The following is a 22187-nucleotide window of genomic DNA, read 5'->3' on the forward strand; positions in this document are numbered from 1 at the left end:
TTATCTCTATCAATCATTTCCACCCAAAAACATGGGAAAAATAAGGTTAAAAAATACCAGTTATCCTTTAATATTTGTCAACACGTCCAGTTTTATATTAAAATTATTAATCTTAAGAGTTTAATTTCAGGAAGAAAAACAGGAAATATTAAAAGTATTTAATGTGGATCATCTGGCAGAAACCAGTGTGATGGATCAGCACATCACTGATTTTATAAAAGGAAAAGTTGTGCAGCTGCTTTTTGTTGAGATAATTTGAGACCACTGGTCTGTTACATTAATATTGTTTTAGAAAACCAACAATTTCTCAATGTAAATTATCCAAAAAAGCATCGGTTTGTTCCAGTATTGAAGGCAGCGTCCGACAGACCAAGAAACAACACGTCGCTCCATCATCCTGTTTTATTCACAGCAGGTTTGAAGGATTCAAGACAGTTTGGGTTCTCAGACATGCTGCTCGACTCGTTCACACCCAACAAAGAGAGAGGGTCGACTCGTTCGCTCGCTCACTCATTCATTCACTCACACACACACACAGTGGTATGGTAGGCACACTGTAGTGGAGAGCTCAGATGTGTCGTCTCTGACAGGTCGATCAAAAGTAGGCACTTCTGAAGCGGACAGTGATGATAGTTGATGCTTTTTGTTCTCTGACAGGAAACTGAAGCTGCGGTCACATCGAACCTCGACTCTCCGACTTACTGCGACTAAAAAACCCCCAAAAGACCAGGATTAATCCGAGCAGGTCTGTCCTTAAAGTGCAGACACAGAGAGCGGCCATTGTTGTGGTAATTTGAGTTAATTGTGTCGCATCTTTTCTCTACAATAAACCTGCTTCAGATGATTAAAGAAGCAGTTCGATGCATCTTTAAAAATAACCTCAGTGTGTAGTGTTAGTTCAGGGACCGAGGTGGAGGTGATGTGACCACAGCTGGACAGTTTAGTTTTGTCTGGTTGGAGCCGAACGTCACACAGGAACAGAAAATCTAAATTTCTGCTGCACTTTGGCACCAGGTGTGGCAGAAACAGGTGATCGCCACTGACTCAGGAGGTGGTTTCACGCTCGATAAGCCCAGAATCTAATGAGTGATTAACAGCTTTGACTGATTTTCTCAGAGGACGAATCATCCAGTTTACACATTTAAAAAATAAAATAAATAAATCTGATTTTCTGTTCCGTCCTGTGTCGTTTCAGCCTTGGAGGAAACAAAAAGCTCATGCAGGTTAAATCAAAGTACAGTAGGAGGGAGAACAGTAGTTTAACAGCTGATATTCATGCTTCATGTTCTGCAGTCAAACTCCTCGACATTTATTTAATAAAAAAAAAAATTACATCTTTAGCTTCGTCTCTGGATCATCACTTAATGCATGATTGGATTGTTTAAAGGGACAGAGATGCAGCGGAGGAGCTGATTTCCTGAATTAGAAACTGTTTTACTTTGGTAACGACAGGATGTAGCTGAGAGTTGTGATGCGTTCACAGATTGTGTTTGTCTAAATATTTCAGGGCTTTAACTCCTCGGCTGCAGCTTTCTGTCGGCTCCTGCTTCGTCAGGGGTTTTTCCTGGATTTCCAGGCCTTGAACAAAAGTCTGGAGAATATTCTTGTTTTCTGTATAAAAATGTAAGAATCCAGTTTCAAGCCGTCGCCACAGTGAGTGAAGCAGAAACCAGCGGCTGGATGAGGTTTGGAAACACCGTGAGGAAACATCGTTTTTTCCTCTTGAATCCTCGGCAGAAAAGTTCAGCGTTTGTCGATGTTAAAAATTTCCTTCGGCTCCGACGACGCAACCCGCTGGAGAAAAGAGTCAGCCACGGTATCGACTGTTCTCAAGACGACAGAAAAATAAATTACCCCGCCATTTCTGAAACATTATCTACAGCCTGCGCTCCCACTAAAACTGTCTCTAATAATTTACTAGTATTCCTGTTGAATTGCACACAGTGACATGAGGTGGCAGCAGTTTTTAAGGAGGCTCTGTTTGTTACTTGATTAAGTCTGTTAAGGTGGAGCTGTTCAGCAGAAAGCCCCGGGTGTGTTGCTGCTCTCCTTCTCCAGTTTTGTGGTTTTTGGTCCCTCCGGGCCTCCTCCGCCCTCAGCCGGCCGCCGTCGGGCCCCCGGGGTCAGCCCCCTGTGTCGTTGCCGCCGAGTCGGTCGGTCGAGTCGGTCCTGGACCGGTCCAGACTCCGTCCTCTCCATCACCTCTTCTGCTCCCAGATCTCAGCCATGTTCAGGTCGAGCCGCTCGAGGCTCTTCAGCGCCTGGACGTTCTCTGTGTAGAAGGCGACGTCCACCACCACCAACCTGAAACACACAGGTCACTGATTTAAAATCAATCAACCTCCTTCAAAGAAAATGACGCTGCTTTTTCACCCTGTAACATTTGTGTTCTGTGCAAAAGTATTCAGAACAAAAAACAAACTGACGTGCAAATTAACCACGAGAAAAAAACACCTCCAGCATGAAAAGACCTGTAGGTGTGAGCTTTCCTTTATTTCCTTAAGTTTGCATTTGTTCTCCTGCTGCTGTGACGGGAAGAAACTGGATGTTTCAGCCATTTAATCTTAATCAGAACCTTTAATTTTCTACTCTGACTGTTCTCCTGTGCACAGAGGAGGAGAGTTAGTCGTTCATAACTGACAGTTTATTCATTATTATTCTAAAGATCAGCCTCGCAGCAGTTTCTCATCCTGGTCCTGGTCATATTCTATTTTTGTCCACAAACAAACATTCAGTTCATTTCTGTTCAAATCTAAATGCAGAGACGTGAAACTCGCTGCAGAGACGATCCATCAGTCAACAAATTAAGAATTTATCACCTGATATTAATTTTCTTTTTTTAACAAAAGAAAACATTAGAATTAACTTGAAATGTCCTCTGCTTTCTCCTCAGAGTGAAACAGGAAGTGCTGCGTCGTTACTTTAAATGTGATTATTAAATGATCAGTTACCCGTGCTGCGGTCCTCCGTCATTAACGACCCCGAGTCGAGCCAGCTGCCTCTTCAGGTGCATTTTAAAACTGGCGTTTATCCTCAGAAACAACATCTGTACAGGAAACAAACAGTCACCACACGAAGGTCAAAATCTGTCAAAACAATTCCTGAAGCGTCGACGTTCACCTCACACAGTCTCACCTGAGTCTGTTCCTCAGGTAAGAGTTCATAAATGGCTTCATGCATCTTCGCCATCTGTTTACAGACGTTTCTGAAGCAGGCCGACGGCATCGGAGCCTTCACCTCGTACTGAGGAAACAACAACATCATCATCATCATCAACCTGCTGAGATCCCATACCAGACTCCATTCACAAAAACGGGAATTTTACCAAGCAGAACACAGGAGCTGCTGGGATACCTCTGCCTACTTAGTTTGTGTCATTGTGTGGTACTTTAACTTCAATAAAGTATCTGATTACTTCTTCCACCACTGAAAGTCACACAGTAACACAGACACACTAACAGATGGAGGCAGTGGTATTCCAGCAGCTCCTGTGTTCTGCTCAGTAAAATTGCTCTTTTTGTCAATGGAGTCTGGTACTGATTTATTTACACCCAAAACATGAGAAAGTCCTGATCTTACCTTCGATAGAACCTTCTCAAACAGACTGTCCATGATGGCCACCAACTTGGCTGAGATCTCAGCTATGTGATCATTGTAGTCCTGCAAAAAAAATAATAAAAAAATAAAACACAACTTTTTACAGAGAAGATTTAGAAGTAGAGGAGGGAATTTACAGCTGGAATTTGATTTCACGTCTTCATCTTTGTGCAGAGAAAACCCAAACCTGTATTTGTATAAAGTTGATGTTTTTGTTGTTTATTTTAAATGACTCCTGTGCGTTACCTTGGTGATGTGGTCGAAGTGTCTGAGGACGCTGAACTGTTTGGGCTGCAGTTTGGTTTCGAAGTGAGCTCGGATGATGGGAATGTAGTGAACCACCAGCTGCAGGCAGCGGGAAGCTAACGCTGCAAACACAAACACAAACACAGTCTGAATACTGGGCAGCAGAGGTCGTACCTGACTTGCTAGTGACGTGAGCAGCTGCTGTTTCGTACCGAGGTTTTTGGTGGTGATGGTCTTGAGGCCGACGACCTGCAGCGCCCCGGCTCCCAGAACCAGCTGGCAGCTCCGAGAGTTGAAGTGCTGCAGAGACACGAGAGGAGAACTGGTTTAAAACACAGACACTGCTCAAACATTCACTCACCGACTCAAACCAAAACGACTAAACTTTAAAGTTTGACAGTGTGAAACGTACGAGGTGCGATCGAAAAGTTCTGAGACTGTTCCTGTCATTGAAGAGGAAGAGTCTGCTGTCTCCAAGACCAAAGAAGGCTTCATTTTCTTTGACATTCAACTCAAATTCACTCCCCCACCAACACAGTCGTGGCTGCCAGCCTGCCTTACTCGCTGGATTTAGCTTCCTGCAACTTCTTCTTCTTCCCCAAAATAAAATTTGAGCTGAATGGTCGACATTTGGACCCAGTGGAGGAGATCGAGCTCCGGTCGAAGATGATGCTCGATGCGATCACAAAGCACAGCTTCAAGGAAGGAACTGTGTCGATCATGTGGAATTTAATTTATATGAACCAACTGAATGAATTTCACTACGTGGCAGCAACAGAGAAAACTGAGCACACTTCAAGCTGTCGAAGAGGAAGAAGCAGGAGCAGTTTTGGGAAAATTGTCTGCGCTAAATGAACTGATATATATTTCTTTAAATGAATGTATTTATTAACGTTTGATCTGAAGACGCTCAGTTGTGTTTCTGTCGGGTGTCGTAGCTTTGGTTTGTTAATTTGTTCAGTCTGACTCAGCCGCAGATCTTTGTTGTTTGAGAGGATTGTTGTTGGACTATCATTTCTTCTTGGAATCAAGATTTTATTGAGAAAAAACACACTTGATTAACACACAATGATTAATCGATGATTGATGAAGTTAATTTCTTCAAATGCCGATCCCAGAAGGAGCCAGGGTGTGGTGTGTCGCTGCACAAAATGGATGAATTTAAAACCGGTTTTTGTTTGTTTTAGGAGCAGTCTCAGGACTTTTTGATTGCACCAACTGATTTTGATGAAATGTAAAATTTCTCGGCTGAAGTCAAACTAAAAGAAAAAGCCAAAAAAAAAAAAAACAGTTAACAGTCAAACCAGAGAGAAAATATGTTTTTAAACTGATTAAAATGAATCGTGGTCTGAGCGCTTGTGTCGGCTCTGACCTTAAGGAGGTCCGACAGACGTGTCAGCATGTCGGTGGCGATGGATGGGATGTCGTTGACGCACTGACAGTATTCCAGAAAGATCCGGATCAGCAGCAGAACCGTCCTGAACCAACACAGAGACGACTTTCAGACATTTCATAGAAACAGAAATCCTCACAGGTCACGTTTAAACCTTCCCTGGAGTGCGAACACCTACCCAACGACAGCGTATTTCTGCCCATTGACGAGCAGAAACTCGGTGGGCTTCCTGTCATCTGGACCTGCAGGAAACATGTCACGTATAGAGGTCACATACAGGAATTATATTCTGTTTAATCTCAGAAGCTGCTTCTTTTATCATAGTAAATTACAGCTGATTACATGTTTCCTGTCTAATCGCTGTCTGTTTCTGGGCCATGTTTTTGTCTTCCCTCTGACAGATACACAAACACGTCAGTTCAAACCATCTGGGAGAAACTCTGTTTTAAAGCAGAGTCTATTTTTGCTTCAAACAGCCAGTCAAGTTTAACACTTTACATGCTGGGAACGTGATCCTTAAGTGTTGTTGTAGATTTACCAGTTCCCTTGTGTCCGTATGGTGCTTCAGTGGAGATTTAAATTATAATACTTACCTTTTTCATATCAAAAAGTCTAAAAACAACTAGACTTGTGTTATATATTCCCTGAACATTATCCCAAATGTTTCCAGTAATTTTCAAATTTGAAGAAATCTGTAATTTTAATCAAGATAACTGCTCGCTTTATTTGTTAATGGTCTTGTATTGCCTTTGATCATGTGTCCAGAAGCGTGAAAACTGACTTTTAATGCAGTTTTAAGCCTCATTTTTAAAATACACTTAATGGAACTTGGTTGTTATTAATTATTTATTTTAATCACATAGTGAGTGTTCTTCTCTCTGAAAACTATTTTAACTCGACTGAACAGACAAACCTCTTCATGTAAATTTAAACTCTAACACGAGTTGAGTCTGAACAGGGACCTGCAAATCTCTCTAGTGTTCGTCACAGATTTTGTTTTATTCAAACTTCTGAGCCTCTGTTTCCTACTGTGTTAACGTTCAAGCATGCAGTCGGCATCCTGAAGCAAATGGCTTAAAATATACATTAGGGTTTCTTTAGTAATTCAAAAGTGTGACTCGGATACCTGGAGTTTTGCGCTCTGGTAGTGTTATTCTGCCGTCAGCGATGGAGTTGACGAGATCCTGAAACTCGGCAGGAACCTCCGCCTGCTTCCAGCGCTCGTTATCCAGGAGGAGGCTGCAAAACAACAACAAACATCAGAATCAGGAAGCACAAACCACATCAGACATCAGGGCCACGCCTTTAAAAGCCATAGAGTGGATGCATGTATCAAGAGGACCATGATTCAAGCAGCAGGTTACCTGAGTTTGGTCTTTCGTTCTTCATGGAAGCGGTGGACAAAGCGGTTGGCCTGGCTCTGCAGCGCCCCCCTCAGGGAGACGCTGCGCCTGCCGCATAGCTCCTCCGTGTCCCTGACAAAAGCCTCCACCGCCTGGGAGAGGCACACGAACTCCGCTGAGCTCAAACGCTCCAGAGATCCGTCCTGTTGGAGGATGAGACAACCGCACGTTTTAACAAATTCTGAGATCTCAAATTAAAATTAAAAAAACATCAGAGTTCAGCCCGGTGTGTGTCGTACTTTAGCTCTGGCCGTTAGGACTTTGACGCAGCGGTCGTGGCTGACGTCTGAGGCCGTGTACATCAGCTCCTGGATGTTGTTGATCACACGGTTCATCTCCAGCTCAGTGGGCATCATGTTCTCACCGGACCTGAACGCAAACACACTCACTGTTAACAGACGACTGAAAACAGAAAAAGTCTTTACTCATTCATCATGTGCAACAAAACTGAAATTCACCACAGATGCAAGACGTTTACTCATGAATAAAGCAACATATCTGCAATAAATAAACAGATTAAACTTGAACCTGAACCTTCCTAGAAAAAACAGGTTGGTCGATAACTGCTTGACTAATAAAGGTGATAATCATATAGATAAATACATCGTCTGCATAGAAATAGATCTTCAATGGTTGAATGTTCCTGCTGCTACTATTTATTAATATTTCAGATGTCTGAAATGTTTGTTACATCCTAAGGGAATGTTTGAACGAGCCTTGTGATTCTTTATTGAAATCGATTAAATATCAGTCACCCTTTTTTTTTTTGTTGACTTTCCTCGTCTAAATAAACTTAATAAAATACAAAAAAATAATTCAACACATCTGGGCTCATCCATAAAGTCTAATCAGGTAGGACTAGACTTATAAAACTAGTTTATAGATTTATAAAAGTTATTACTTACAGATATAAATATATTCTCATCATAGTTTTTATGAAATAAATAATCTCAAATCCATGTATATGAACTATTTTACGATGTTAATCTATAGTTGGCCGTGTAAACAAGCAATAGTTAATTAATCCTTCATTTATGAAATACAGAGGTCTTTTCCATAATGAAAGAGTTTTTAAAAGCACTGCCTTGAAAGAAAATCAGAATAAATTAGAAATTTAAAGAACAGATTAGGTAAAAATATTAGAATTATAAATTAAATAATGACTTCTACTTGCGTCTGTCTCTATTCAACACCTGGCCAATGAAGTCAACAAAAATTTTTACATGTTGGACACATCTAGTGATTAACAGAGTTGACATTATCTTCTTAAAATGGCTGCAGCCTTCAGCAGTAAAAAACCTGAACGTTAGTGAATAAACATGAAGCAGGTCTGTTCAGTCTCCCCACAGCAGATTCTGGTTTTACTGGTTTTTAAGTAAGATAATACACATTCTTTAACTTCAGTCCAGTTCAGTGTTTTTAAAAAATCTAACTGGGATATAAACTGGAAACCAAATTGGACCGATCCAAGTCTTATTGAGTACGATTTTTTAAAGAAAGAGAAAATCTTCCTTGGTGACATACATGAAGCTCTGCTCTCGGCTGACGTAGGTCTCTGCGGCCCAGAGGCCAAGTCATTGCCAGGTGCCTCCGTCCGGCCCTGCTGGATCCTGGAGCCTATCACAGAGCTCTGATCCTGGGCCACCACCTGCTGCTGCTGCTGCTGGGCGTCGTTCAAAGCGTCGCTGATGAACAGACCCTCATGGGTGAGGTAGGCCAGCTCGGCCTCCCCCTCCAGGAGTGACGGGCCCTGCGAGGACTCCTGGCCTGAAGCTCCTGAACTTGCCTCTTCTAGGAGCTGGTTCCTCTGGCTTGAGTCCAGAACTTCCAGAACCACGTTTCTGATCACGCTCAGGGTGGCCTAACAGAAGGCAAACAGAAAAGAAAACCACATTTAAGAGTGGCACCAAACCAAAACCAAAGTTACTCAGGTGTGAGGTCTGGTTTTGACTCACCTTGATTCTTTGCAGGTAGAGAAGGAAACTTTCAAAGACGTTTTTCAGCAGCTCAAACCACTGAGGGAACGTCATCAGACGCATCTGGTCAGCTAGCCTTAAACAAACATCAAAGTATATTATTTATATATGTAGATATCTACACCAACCAGCCCCAACATTAAACCACTGACAGGTGAAGTGAACTGATCATCTTGTTATAGTTCAATGTTCTGCTGGGAAACCTTTGGTCCTTCATTCAACTGGATGTTACTTTGACACATGCCACCCACCTAAACACTGTAGACCGAGCAACAACTCTCCCCAATGGCAGGGGCCTTCCCCAACAGGTCAAACAAAAATGTCACCAATCTTGCTAAGAAATGTGTCAAGGAACACCTCCAATGAGGAGGAAACTACACAGTATCAGGGAGGTCCCACAGATGCTGGATCATGTGTTGGATTTTTAGGCGATTACAGATTCTTTCAAATTCTATGCTACAACAGTTAAACAACTGAGAGGTGTTTTGTGTGGCCACAAGGATCTTTGACTAACAATTTCTAATCATTTCATCTTTGAGTTCAAGTGAAAGTTTGTACCAAATTTGAGGAAATTCCCTCAAGGCATTACTGAGATATCGCATTCACAAGACTGGGACGGACGTACGAACAACTCAAAAATAAAACACCTCTGTCCTCTGTCCTCTGTCCTTGATGGCGTGGAGGCATAAAAACAAAATCCAAATTAATATATTTTCCAATCAAACACAACTTACTTGGTGACGACATCAGTGTCGATTTCTTCTATTTGCAAAACACTATCTGCCACACACTGCAAACACAAACAGGACACAACATGAAGACTCGATGTCAGTTTATAATGAGTACCACAGATGAAGATAAGTATCTGACGCCATCAGGTGTCGTACCTGAGTGACGATGGCCTTAGCGGCCAAGATCATCTCATCGCTGTAAATATCCAGAAAGTCCAGCTTCCTCTGTCTCAGCAGGCCGAACACCAGCGACTCCAGACGCTCCTACAACAAACACACACACAAGTTCCACAGAGAAAAAAGAAAAACCACTGAGCTGACTTCAAATTTCAACACAACCAGAGATGTGTTTCAAGTTTACACAAGATTAAAGAGACAAATCAGCACAAGCAACAGAGTAAAGTAACCCTCAAGCTGGGTTTATATGTCTGCGTGGGATCGTTGTTGCTCTGCAGTTACACCTCCAAAACACCAGGTGGCGGTGGAGTTTCTGAGCCACTGTGTTGCGTTTCTTCTTGTTGGAGTTTGAGCTACTTTTACTGAAACTGAAGGCAGACAGGAGGGTGAGACACATGTACGAGCCGACCAATCACAGCTGTAGCAGTCTGCGTCGCTGTGATGTGTAGTAACATCTCTGAGGAGGAGCACGGCGCTGATTCAACGCAGACGTATAAACCAGGCTTTAGTCTGAGCTGGGCCATGCTGACATACTGTAAAATCAAACTGACTGCAGCTAAAATGGAAATAGTTGTTTTTATTAATGTTGACGCTAACTTTATATCCATTTGAAACAAAATTTAATAAAATGTGTTACTGGTTTTGATCATATTTAGTTTTAAACTGATTATAGTTAAAAATTGAAGAAAATTAGAAAAAAAAAACAACAAATGGTTAAACTGAAATAGGCACAAAAACCAAATCAGGTGTGATTCACTACAGAAGCAGCAGTCTTGGTCATGATTTTTCATACGGTATTTGCTTGAAAAGGAAAATAATGGACAAGAGAATCAAACTCCTGAGAATAAATATAAATATGAACGAGTTTTTAAAAATAAAATGCTCCCCAGTCTGAACCCAGAGAAGATCCCTCAGCATGAATCAAAACACATTAAACTATGTTGGAAGTGTTTTTTTAACCTGCTCAGATGCCCAATGGATTCATCACATCGTTACTGATGTTTACTGATGTTTACACACTGGCTCTCTGGAGCTCGATAACCCACCTGAAGTAAACTAAAGCAGTTTAAACCCCGCCCATCTGGCACTCCAAGCACATTAAAACAAACACTCCAAGAATTAATCCCATTCACTGATCCACATCCCGATGACTGAGCCTGATTTCAGCAGCAGAGATGATTGTGTGTGTGTGTGTGTGTGTGTGTGTGTGTGTGTGTGTGTGTGTGTGTGTCTCCCACCTTTTCAGAGACAGCGTTTGGTTTGTGGACCTGTGATGGGCACATCATCCGTTAAATACACATCAATTCACAACACTGTCTACAGCTGACCTTGATGTATTCCTCCTTTAAAGACGCTATATGTAAGTTTTTGCTAATGCTACATAGCTAACGTTAGCATTAGCAGCTGTTTAGTCACCAGTCTTGAAGAAACGTTGCGAGTTCAGCATCAAACGTCATTCCTTGACTCACCAAGAGCGTCTAGTTCTATCACTTATTTTCTTCTACTGAAGCTAGCATGCTAACTAGCTAGCCCTGGCCTGTCTCATGACTTTCTGATACTGAGTCACTTTAGCATCCAGATTTTCCTGAAGAAGTAGCGCTGCTCTGAGGGTGTATTATAACCTCTTGTATTGTAAACACAACGATGGCTGAAGCTCTTGGCAAGACTGGTAATAAAACAGCTGCTGATGCTAACGTTAGCTATGTAGCAATAGCAACTAAATCTCCCTCTCGCTTTCTTAAACCTTCACAACTTATGTAATAAAGTGAAGGTACCAGATGATTCATTTCCATAAAATGGCTGCTGTTGCTGCTGGATAAGTTATCTTCTCCATTTCTATAAATAACTGCGATACATGAACTGACTCCTCTCACTTGGATTCTTTGACCTGTAGTTGTTTGTTTTGTTGTTTTTTTTAGAACAAGCTCCAGATTTATAATTCCCCTCTGGAGTTGACGGTTTTGTGTTTTGAAAATGTATAAATATGACAAACACAGGATGAATAAACACTGTGGAAAACATTCAGGCTGTGACCGAGGTGTTTGTTCAGACCTTCTCCAGGACCTGCGGCTCGTCCCTCAGGCAGCGGTTCAGGTCGCTCCGGGCGTACATGCTGAAGTCCTCCACCATCATCTTATCGATCAGCTTCTCCAGCTCGCACAGCTGGGAGCCCAGATGTCTGAGGGACACAAACATGCACAGTCAGATCAGATGAGCTGCAGTTTGTGATCTTTGGACCTGGGCAGTATCAGTCTAACTTCCTGTTGAGGTTTTAAAGGTCACATTAGATTCACACTCAGCATTATCTGTGGTTTGATGTGTTATTTTCAGCTTCAGCTTCTCTCTGTGGGTGGAAAACAGACTAAAATGACTTTTTGTGATCAGTGACTCAATTAAAGATTTTCCCCTTGCCATTTCTCCTGGGTTCATGAAACTACAGGTGAATCTTCAGCTGAGATCAGACTACACAATTCTACTGTCTTTGACTGACGAGTATCATGTCTGATTAGGCAGCGCCATAAATTCTTGGTCAGGAGACTGGCAACACCACAATGTTCACCCCAACCAATCATCAACTACGTTCTTGCATTTTGTCAGAACAGAGAGTAAAGAAATTGTAAACACACTGTCAGGACTTCTTGTTGTTTCTTGAAGAAGCTTCACCTCTCATCAGAAAGGCTTCATCAGTTCTAAAAGTTGTTTAGGACGAGATGAGAGGTGAAACGTCTTCAAGAAACTAAAACGAGTCCAGTTGCCTTCAACTCTAACACTTCAGAATACACTAAGAGAGCGCTCTGTCAGGAACAGGTCGCAGGAGACATTACACCAGGCAGGAAAATAGAAAGAAATTCTGAAATGGCTAGACTTTCTGTCGAGGTCCCAGACACCACATCACTGCTAAATTAAAAGACCTGTTTGTAGCTTTTCTTAGAAAGTTAGTGAGAGTTTGAAAGAGCGTGAGTAGAAACACAACGAGGCTGTAAAGGTGGACTGGTGAGTAGATGGGTTTTCATGTTAACGTCCCCGACAACCTCTGTAGTCTCATTTAGACACTCGTTAGCAACCGCCTTTTTTAAGACACGTAAAAGCTTCAAACATCAGGAGTGGGGGATTTACTGACCCATTTTATGTCGGAGAATAAAACCTGAAAATGTCTTGAGCTTGTGTTAAAACCACAGACCTTATTTCAGACATTTAACCAGAAACACACTGATTCTGGACGAGGGAACAGAAGGAGCTAACATGCTAACATGCTAAGTGACTTCCTGGTTTTAGGATCAGTCCTAAACTTTAATCCTGCCTGAACTGAGCTTTAGAGGTTGTGTGATTACATCCAAAGTCAGTGGAAAGACATCAACACACAGTCATACAGTCTGTGGACAGTGCAGACACCTGTCTCCTCACCTGAAGCTGTGGATTCCCTGCAGCTCCTGCTGCAGCACCTCCTTGGTGGTGGCGATGAGCTCCAGCGCTCCGACGAACTCGGAGGTGGAGAGCAGCAGCTGCACGGTGGGCTGCGTCTGATGCACGGCCGCCATCAGCTTCAGTTTGTTGTGCAGCTTCACGCAGTTGTTGCGGGTCAGAGCGGTGCGCAGGGCCCGCAGAGGCCCCTGGCACATGACTCGGTCCATGGCGGCGGTCCGTCCCCGCAGGACGGCGACGGCCCGCTGCGTCTCCTGCAGCTGGTCCTGGAGCTCGTGCTGTGAGGACATGGCGTGGAAAAAGGCCTCAGAGCGCAGGGAGATCTGCCGGGCGATGCTCACCTCCACCACGTCCAGGTAGTGACTCAACTGGAGCGAAGAAGAGACGCAAAACAAACAATGACTAATGTTCCACTGTTCACAAGAGCACAAACATTACTTAGTTTTATTTAGTTTTAGTTTAGTCACCTTCTCCTGCAGCAGTTTGGAGGAGGCCACGTCTCTGCTGCTCTTCCCTCCAGCGCTGTTGAAGTGCGACCAGGGCAGGACGGTGTTGAAGGTGGCCGGGTCCTCCAGAGCAAAGTCAGGCTTCATGAAGATCTGAAAATACAGACAAACAGAGAAGGTGACCCTGGGAATAGTGATCATTACTTTAATTACATGTTGGACAGTAAACAGATCTGTTACCTTTGGGACTTGTTCCAGCTCAGCTCTGGATTTGTCTGGAGGAAACAAGAAAAGCTCTGATCAGTCAGATTCCATAATTTACTCCGATGTTTTCAAAGTGGTGAAAAGAATAAATCTTAGATTTATTTGTCTGTAGCTCTGTTCCAGACAACAACAACTAATCACAGTGATAGTTCTGAGCATCACGTTGGGACGATGGTGACACATGATCACATGACAGACTGGTTGCACTGCATTACTCTAACAAGATGTGGAAAAAGTCAAGCGTGTGGAATAACTTCCAAATCTGAGAAGAGGATCCCAAAAAAATCTAATTCCAGATACGAGGAGGGAAACTGGTGAAGTGTCAGATAATCCTCAGTGAGGCTTTAAAGCTCTGGATCCTGTTTCTATGTGTCTGTGTTTTCACTGGTCATTTAATGGACTAAAGAGGATGCAGGCAGCAGGTTAATAATTCATACCGTGGTTGGTGGTGATACTGGAGACGGCGTCCACGTCGTCTTTGTTGGGACAGATCGTCTTGCAGCGTTCGTGGATTTTTTCCCTCTGAAAATGAAATCATGCAAAGAGACAAGAGGGAGGTGATCAGACGGGAGGAAACAAAACTGCCTCTGTCTGATCTTCATCTAGAGCAGGGGTGAAAAGGTGGGGTTCAGCCTGAGGGTGGTGCTAAATAAAACATAATAAAATAATAAAAATAGATAAAGGATAAAAGCTTTAAGGGTCACAGTTCATCCTCAGTCAAATAAGAGCAGTAAACCAGCACAGAGCAGGAATAAAGAAGCATCAGAGGAATGTTCTAAAAACTCCAGGTGACGACATCTTACAAGATAAAAAGGTCAAACGTCACACCTGATCCTGAAAGTGAAACCTCAGCTCAGTGGTTTTTAGAAAGCTGACATTCATTTCCTTTCACCCAGCCTGAAAAAAGATTGTAATGATCCTTATCTGGATGAAACTCAGGAGGAAACACGGCTCGAAGAAACTCCACTTTACGCAACAATGAAAAAGTCGACTGTAAATGTTCACACAGGAGTTTTCACAACAAGAAACTGGTCCATGTTGAGATTTTGAACGACTTTATCGAGCGATAAAAACAGGAAACAGAGATATTGAGTGGAGAGGAAACACTGACGCCTCAGTGTGTGTGCTTCCTCCTTTAATGTTTTACTGTGGACACATAGGTGCAACGTTTCCCATAAATAAACCCACGATGATGATACGAGAGCAGTTTAATCTAAGATTCAGAGATATTTCTCACTTGTATATCAGCACTAATGAACCTGTTCCTGGACAGTGTTTCCTTGTTTCCATGACAGTCAGGTGTTACAGTTTGGTCTGACGGAGGGAACTTAAAACCCTGATGACTGTAAGTCGAGTCAGAAATCATACTTCTCCTTTGAGTCATATCAGAACCCACAGACATGAAACTCTGATTTTTTTATTCAGTGTGACTTCAGCTTATCTCATTTCTGATTAAAAAGCTCGTGTGTTTGTGCATGTGGCCTAAACAGACCGCTAAAAGCTACATCAGCTTAATTTCTGAACTCGTAATTTTCTTCAGCTTTGACTGGAGAACTCTCAGCTTCATTTCAATTCATTTTTTCACAGACTGGTTTTTCTTCTTCAACTGGAAACATTCAGTGGTTGTTTCTTTACAATTACAGCAACAAACAACTCTTAATGTCAATATGAGCACAACAACAAACCTGTTTAATTTTCTGTAGCTACTGAACACGCCTGCACAAATAAGAATCACGTTTTTCTTGCTTAAAATTGAGATCACGATTCAACAACAAAAACTGAGCGCTCCTGTTTTTAACTGGAACCTTCTTTACACAACCTTTGAACAAATATTTTTCTGTGAGTAACACGACGAGGATGGAAGGTACACTTCTCATTTTCACGATTATCAAAAATTATTTTGTTCATTTTTGTTATTTATTGTCTTTATTATTATTATTATCATTACTGTTATTTTAATGATTTATTTGTTGATGAATGATCTACATTTGGTTTGAAACAACTGAACCACCAGGTCGAGATGAATACAGGCTTTCAGTCAGGACTGTGTGGTGTAAATCAGATGAGCCAAAAATTTCTACAATTATCTTGAACTGAATTTAAAGATCAGACCACAGGGAAACCAAACCAAACTCTCATGAGATGTGTTGGGAAGCTGCTGTACTGAGCCGTGAAGAAAGAAAGTGCAGCAGCTGAAAGTGCCTCAGCAGGATTCCTGACACACCCACAGCGACAGGTGCAGCTGAACGTGAATATGAATCGAGGAACGCTGCTTTTTCTCTGAAGCCTCACCCTCTAACGTTGAATCGGCATCATGAGCAGCGAGTGAATCCAGCTGATCAGAGCAGCTCTGAATAATTCAGTGTTACCTGAGCCGTCTCCTGCAGGTAGGGCCCGAAGTGTTCCCTGGTGACGACGGGGAGGTAGAAGGAGGGCATCACCTCAGTCTCTGCGAAGTCCAGGCCCCACGTCTTGGTGAAGAAGTCGGACTCCCGCTTGGCGAGCCGGGGGTCGTTCAGCGCGGCGGGGAGGTTCACCTTCGAGCTGTACACCGTCCACCTGTCGTGCTCCGCCACCACGGACGGGCCGTCACACAGGCCCCGCCCCTCACCTGCAGTCAGGGATTTCACGACTTTATCACAGAAAACACACATTTCTACACGAGTCCAGTAAAATAAAGTGACTGAACTTTTTTAGGCCTTTTCCAGAACAGGAAGGACCACAAAGTGTATCCACTGTCGGCGGGTTCTGCTTTTGTTTCCACTGTTCTCCCCTTCCTGAACCTTGATCAGGAGGTGGTGATAAACCCAAGGAAGGAAGAGGAAGGAATGCAACAGCTGCTTTGTAGCAAGGCAAACACAGCATGAACAATGCAGCATGTGTTCAGATAAACACTCCAAGGAGGTGTTTCAGTAAACAGATGTGTGTTTTTGCTGCCTTCTTCTGCACTGGCACAAATAAACAATAGATTCTTTGTACGGTGTCAGGAGTACAGTAAGTGTCCACCATGTCCAACTCTCACTGGTGAAGAAGTAATCAGATACTTTACATGAGTAAAAGTACCACACAGTAACACAAACAAAGTTCACTGACAAATAATCATTTCACTACCAAACATCTCCTGGTTTCAGCTTCTGAAATGTAAACATTTACTTCTCTAAATTGTGTCTCATTATAAAGTGAGTGTCTTTGGTGTTTGTCCGGTTGGTGACAGGTGAAGTTGTCATCTCAGACTCTGAAATTCTTCATCAGTTTCTGATGTTTTTAACGGAGAAAAAGATTCATAACTTAATTTAAAGCTGTAAAAGTGAGTGAGTCTACACAAGCTGCCATATTAGAGTGACTGCAGTGTTTTCCCACCAGTTGGCTCCTTGGGACAGACGTCAGGCAGGGAGCGGACGGGCCAGCAGCGATGGGGGGAGGGATCCCGATCCTTGCGATAGATCCCATCTCGGCCTCCACCACCGGGACGAGGCACTGGGGAGGAGCTGTGGCTGGAGGCCATGGCATCGGGACTCGCCTCCTAGGAGGCTACCTGGACACACAAAGAAAAAACTGGAATAATTACCTCCTGGATCTGAGGCTCCACCAACCAGTCCAATCTAAAGCAGTTCATCTTTGACGTTTCCGACTATCACAAGCTAACGTTACCTAGCAACCTTAGCCAGCCAGACAGTCAGTATCACTTCCCCCCATCACAGAGCTGTGATTTTTGAGGATTATGTCGAGGAGGAAAAGGAAAAGCCAAAAAACTTTAGATAATTTTTACAGACAGCCAAAAACTGGAGGTGAGGGCGTTTTAGTCTTTCATATCGTACCTTTAAACAAACAATATAACCCCCAACATTAACACCAAACTGTGAAATTCCACATTTTTCTAATGATTAATAAACCTGATATAAAAACCAAAACCAACTCTGAATGTCTCTTACTAACAAGTGCTAAAACCTGATATATCTTATTCCTCTGGGTCATACAGCTTCATTAAAACACATCAATGAGCCACATCACTGCCCCAAATACTCACTCAAGCACCAAACGTGGATTAATCCGCCACTGAAAATAGTCCCCGACAATCACTATCCCCTCCTGTTTGTGAAACACCACAGTGACCAGCTGAGGTAAAATATTAACGTATCTGTGAGCAGTTAATCTGAATCTGTCCACACATGATTTATTTTAAAAAGTTACAGCTCTAACACGATTTGTCCAAACTCAAGTCTGCTTTCAGTTTTACAGGTACAGGAAGTGACATCAGTTCAGAGTCTGCTGCTGCTGCTGCTTCAGTTCAGACCAGAACTGAAAGAACTGTTTCCTCGCTTCGTCGTCGAGTGCAGCCGGTTCAAGGTGTTGGCACCAACCGACTCAAAGTTCAACCACAGTTCAGCCTCTGCTCCACTTCTCCACCACCTGCACAGCTCAGCTCATCACAAACAGCAGCGAGCTGGAGACATCAAAACCTTTTTGTTTTTCAACTAGTTTGTAACCATGACATCATGTTTAACAGCAGCTACAACAAGGCTAATTAGTCAGCAAATAAATTAGCTGACAGAGAAAAAACTGTTTCAGTCACTTCACAATGAAAAATGTCAGAAATCCTGTTAATATCTTTGGGTTTTGAGCTGTTGGTCGAATAAAGAAGACATGTGAAGACGCTGCCTTATGACAGCCAATTCTCACTTCTGACATTTTACAAATCAAAATAACAAACCTACATTTACTGAGATAATAATGAGTAGGGATGAGGATCGAGACCCGGTTCCAAATTTCTAAAAACTCAAAAATCGAGAAAAAGTTCTTGCAGCGATCACGTCCTCGTTCTCGTTTAACGCTCAGAGGTTTGGCTACACTTCAAAACACCACATGTTGAAAACTGATTTGTTAAAGTTAAAAGCTAAAGCAGCTGACTGTTGTACATCAGGTAAAAACCAAAAACAACTGCTCAGCATCAGCTGTGTTAATGCAGGAAAAATTAACCAATAAAAGAGGAAACAGCTCAGACAGAAAGGTATTGATAGTGGAATCAATAAAGACCTGAACCATTAGGAAGTCTCAGAAACAGTATCAGTATCAATAAATATTGATGATCCCTATCCCTAATGATGAGTAGACTGACTGATCATGAAAACTACTTATGACTGTCAACCTCACCCTCAATCAGCAGCGATTATTAAATCAATCCATTAATCAATCAACAAAAAAATAATTATGTGACTATTTTGATAATCAATTAAGCATTTATATATATTATATTATTATAATAACTGTTGTCTTCAGACAGGCACTCTTTAAACTACTGTCTGTTCCAGTTGTTTTTACATCAGGTACGATTACTTCGTATTTTGGGGGTCTCTCAGATCCAGGTCCGAGTCCCTGACGTGAACACGTTCGATTATCTTTAGGTGTTGGACTTTGGTCGGTCGAACAAAGCATCATCTGAACACATCACCTCAGGCTGAGACGCCTTCACTGTTCTCTTACATTTTATGGACAAAACAACAAGTCAACACGTCAGTCAGCTATAATCTGACTGCTCAGACTGTGGAGGTGTAAGACCCTCTGTTAATCCCATCACAGAGATGAGAGGATTAGAGGAAAACGTCACTCTTACTACCACCGACATCTCAAAGACAGAATAAACATGTGAAAGTTTGAGTCCAGCTCTGTCGTCCGGCCTGGCTGCTTGTTTCAGCCTCCTGCTGGGTCCTGTCTCAGGTAAAAATAGAAACAATTGGCCAATTTTTATTTTTGGAGAGACAGGCTGCTTTGGAGGATTAGATGCTGCACATCCTCGTAAGATGTGGACCATCACAGATTAAAGACGTCCTTATTTCCTTCATTTTCACCTGCAGGTCCACCAAGAAACAAAATGAGCGTTTCCTCCTGTTTTAACGTAACGAAAAACAATAAACCAGCTGTGGATTAACTGTGGAAAAACAACAACAACAACTGCACAGACAGACACAATCCTCCTGCTGCTGTGACCAGGAAACCTTGAATTATATTTCTGTGTTGACGTGTCGCTGTAGATGCCGACAGTCCTGTGATTTTTAGCTCTGCAAAGGCTCCAGGCAGAGGAAAGTGCAGGAATGAATCGATTCTTCAGTGTATTTATAATCCAATGTCAAAGTCCATCCACTAAAGTGTCACTGACAGACTCACTGTTATTCTCAGAGTCTGACAACATGATTCATACAGAGATACAGCTTTTTATTACAGAGGAAGATCCTTTTTCTTCACTATATATCTCTACCAGACTCCACTGACAAAAACAGGGATTTAACCAGGAGCTGCTGGAATACCACTGCCTCCATCTGTTAGTGTGTCTGTGTTACTGTGTGGTACTTTTACTTCAGTAAAGTATCTGATTACTTCTTCCACCACTGAAAGTCACACAGTAACACAGACACACTAACAGATGGAGGCAGTGGTATTCCAGCAGCTCCTGGTTAAATCCCTGTTTTTCATCTATGGAGTCTGGTAGAGATATATAGAGATGTTTCTGGATCTTCCTCTTTAATAAAAAGCTCTGTCTCTGTAGGAATCCTATCATCATGTTGTCAGACTCTGTCAGAGCGTCTTTACTCCACATTTAAACCCAAAAACACATGAAGATAAAGCCACAGTGAAAACCCAATAAACACGAGCAAAACCACCATCAAGAGACAGAAAACGACCACAGACAGACTCAGATAAGCAGCAGAAAACTGATGGTGAGAGACTGAGTCACCAACTTAAAGATAAATACTTTCTTTGTTGGGTTTATTATGAGTCGATGAGCTTCCCGACAGCTTTTTCCTCACAGACAGAAGTTATATGTAATGTTTCTGTCTACAGCAGGAGAAAGAGAAGATATTCATCACCTTTGGAAGTCAAATTTAAGCCTTTTTCTGAGTCACAGATGATTTTATACAGCTATTTTAACAGACCTGAAACTAACAGTATTCCCCACAACTCCACAAAACTAAACAGTGTCCCTTTAATGTCCGACTAACTAAAACTTGAATCTAAACTCAGTCTTTAATCATTAGGACTGAGGCAGACTGAGATAAACAAACTTCAGGAGAGTCTAATAAGTTCTTTTACCACACAGATCTCACGTTACTTGTGCTAAAGCTGTCACCTTGGATTTAGTATTAAAATATTCAGGTTTAAATTTCTCTTCCTGGCTTTTCTTTGCTAAGTTATTTGATGTGAAGTGGCACATCCCTGCTGTGCCTCCAGTCAGGACAAGCAGCTGTGACAGGAGCTAGCCAGCTAGCTTTAGCTTAGCTCCGGAGCATTCGTTGCCTGTAGTTGTTTAGCATTAAATCCACTGAGCTGACAATGAAGTCAACAATAAACAGTAACACAACAAACACAAAAACATTTTTTAGTTTCGGTGACAGGGGCCGGTGAGGCGCAGAACAACCGCGGCCTGTGCCGAAAGCTAATGCTAACGCTAATGTTGTCAGCCCAGTCCAGCGGGGTTACACGTAGACTGGCTAATGCTAGCAGGTTAGCCGGACAGATAGCTAGCTAGCTGGCTGACAGGCGGGGGTGAAGCAGAGACTAACCCCCACCGGGACGCTCAGTGCCCGCCGCGGCGCTGCAGCCGCTCTCCGTACCTGTCGTGTGAAGCACAGCAGCCGGTGTTTCGCCTCTTCACCATCACAGGAGCACGGGAGGAGTCGGGAGTGGAACAACGGCGGCGGATACCACCGGTACACTGACCAGTATGCACTCACTGCAGGGGGCGGGAGGGGAGGAGGAGGCGGCGGTGTCCTCCCGGTACAAAACTCGGTGCTGCCACCTGCCGACCAGACGGTGTCACCGCTCCGTCTGAGGGACCACCGGTCCTCTGTGTGTGGAACCACAGAAACTTTATTACCTGATGTTTTTATGAGTGTTTCAAATCATTTTTCTACCTGATTAAATAAAGATGAAATACATTTTGAAATAAAACAGGTTTACTCTACTCTATTTCTATTTCATTTGATTAATCACATTTGTTTAACAGGTTTTAACCACGACTGACTCAATAATTAATTCATTGTTCATTGTATAAAATGTCAGAAAACAGTAAAAATACCTATTTTTATTCCCTGAAGCTGAAGTGAACGTTACCTGGTTTTATGTTTTGTCTGATCAGCTGAGTTTACTATCATAGAAAACTGTGGAAAATAGTGAATATTCACTGGAACAGCTGCATTTTTTTTCCCCTTAAAAAATACTTATCTGATGAATTAATCATCAAAGTTGCTTGTAATGATGCTTGTACTGAGATGCTGGTAAAATCCTATTTTAATCATGTAAATCTGTTAAAGGTAAATAACATTCACTGCAAAAACAAACATCAAACTGTCTTGAACTGAAATGAGCATAAAAGTCTAAAATAAGACAGAACTGTTTGTCTCAAAGGAAATATTGGTGCCAGGTATTACTCCAAAACACAGTGACACTTTAACATATTCGAGTATTAAATATAAGTGAAAAATACTTGACCCCAAAATGGATGAACAAGCTTTAACTGGAGTCATTTCATGAGAAGC

At 42.4% G+C, this 22187-nt stretch overlaps 1 protein-coding gene across 1 annotated transcript; it reads right to left on the bottom strand.

Annotated features, from left to right (window-relative positions):
• Positions 1-387: 387 nt before the first annotated feature.
• On the bottom strand, positions 388-21417 carry vps54 (VPS54 subunit of GARP complex). The gene is made up of 23 exons (XM_051070970.1): positions 21264-21417; positions 17017-17191; positions 16026-16267; positions 14094-14178; positions 13633-13667; positions 13414-13545; positions 12929-13314; positions 11576-11702; positions 9503-9610; positions 9350-9405; positions 8595-8691; positions 8160-8500; positions 6879-7023; positions 6601-6782; positions 6363-6475; positions 5415-5478; positions 5216-5321; positions 4056-4143; positions 3844-3965; positions 3580-3660; positions 3136-3243; positions 2952-3046; positions 388-2304 (listed from the first exon to the last, which is right to left on the bottom strand). Exons 2-23 carry the CDS (start codon positions 17159-17161, stop codon positions 2199-2201), a joined length of 2964 nt encoding a protein of 987 aa, XP_050926927.1. The 5' UTR covers positions 17162-17191; positions 21264-21417; the 3' UTR covers positions 388-2198.
• Positions 21418-22187: the final 770 nt, after the last annotated feature.

The sequence above is a fragment of the Lates calcarifer genome, linkage group LG5 (assembly GCF_001640805.2).
Source record: "Lates calcarifer isolate ASB-BC8 linkage group LG5, TLL_Latcal_v3, whole genome shotgun sequence".
NCBI lineage: Eukaryota > Metazoa > Chordata > Actinopteri > Centropomidae > Lates > Lates calcarifer.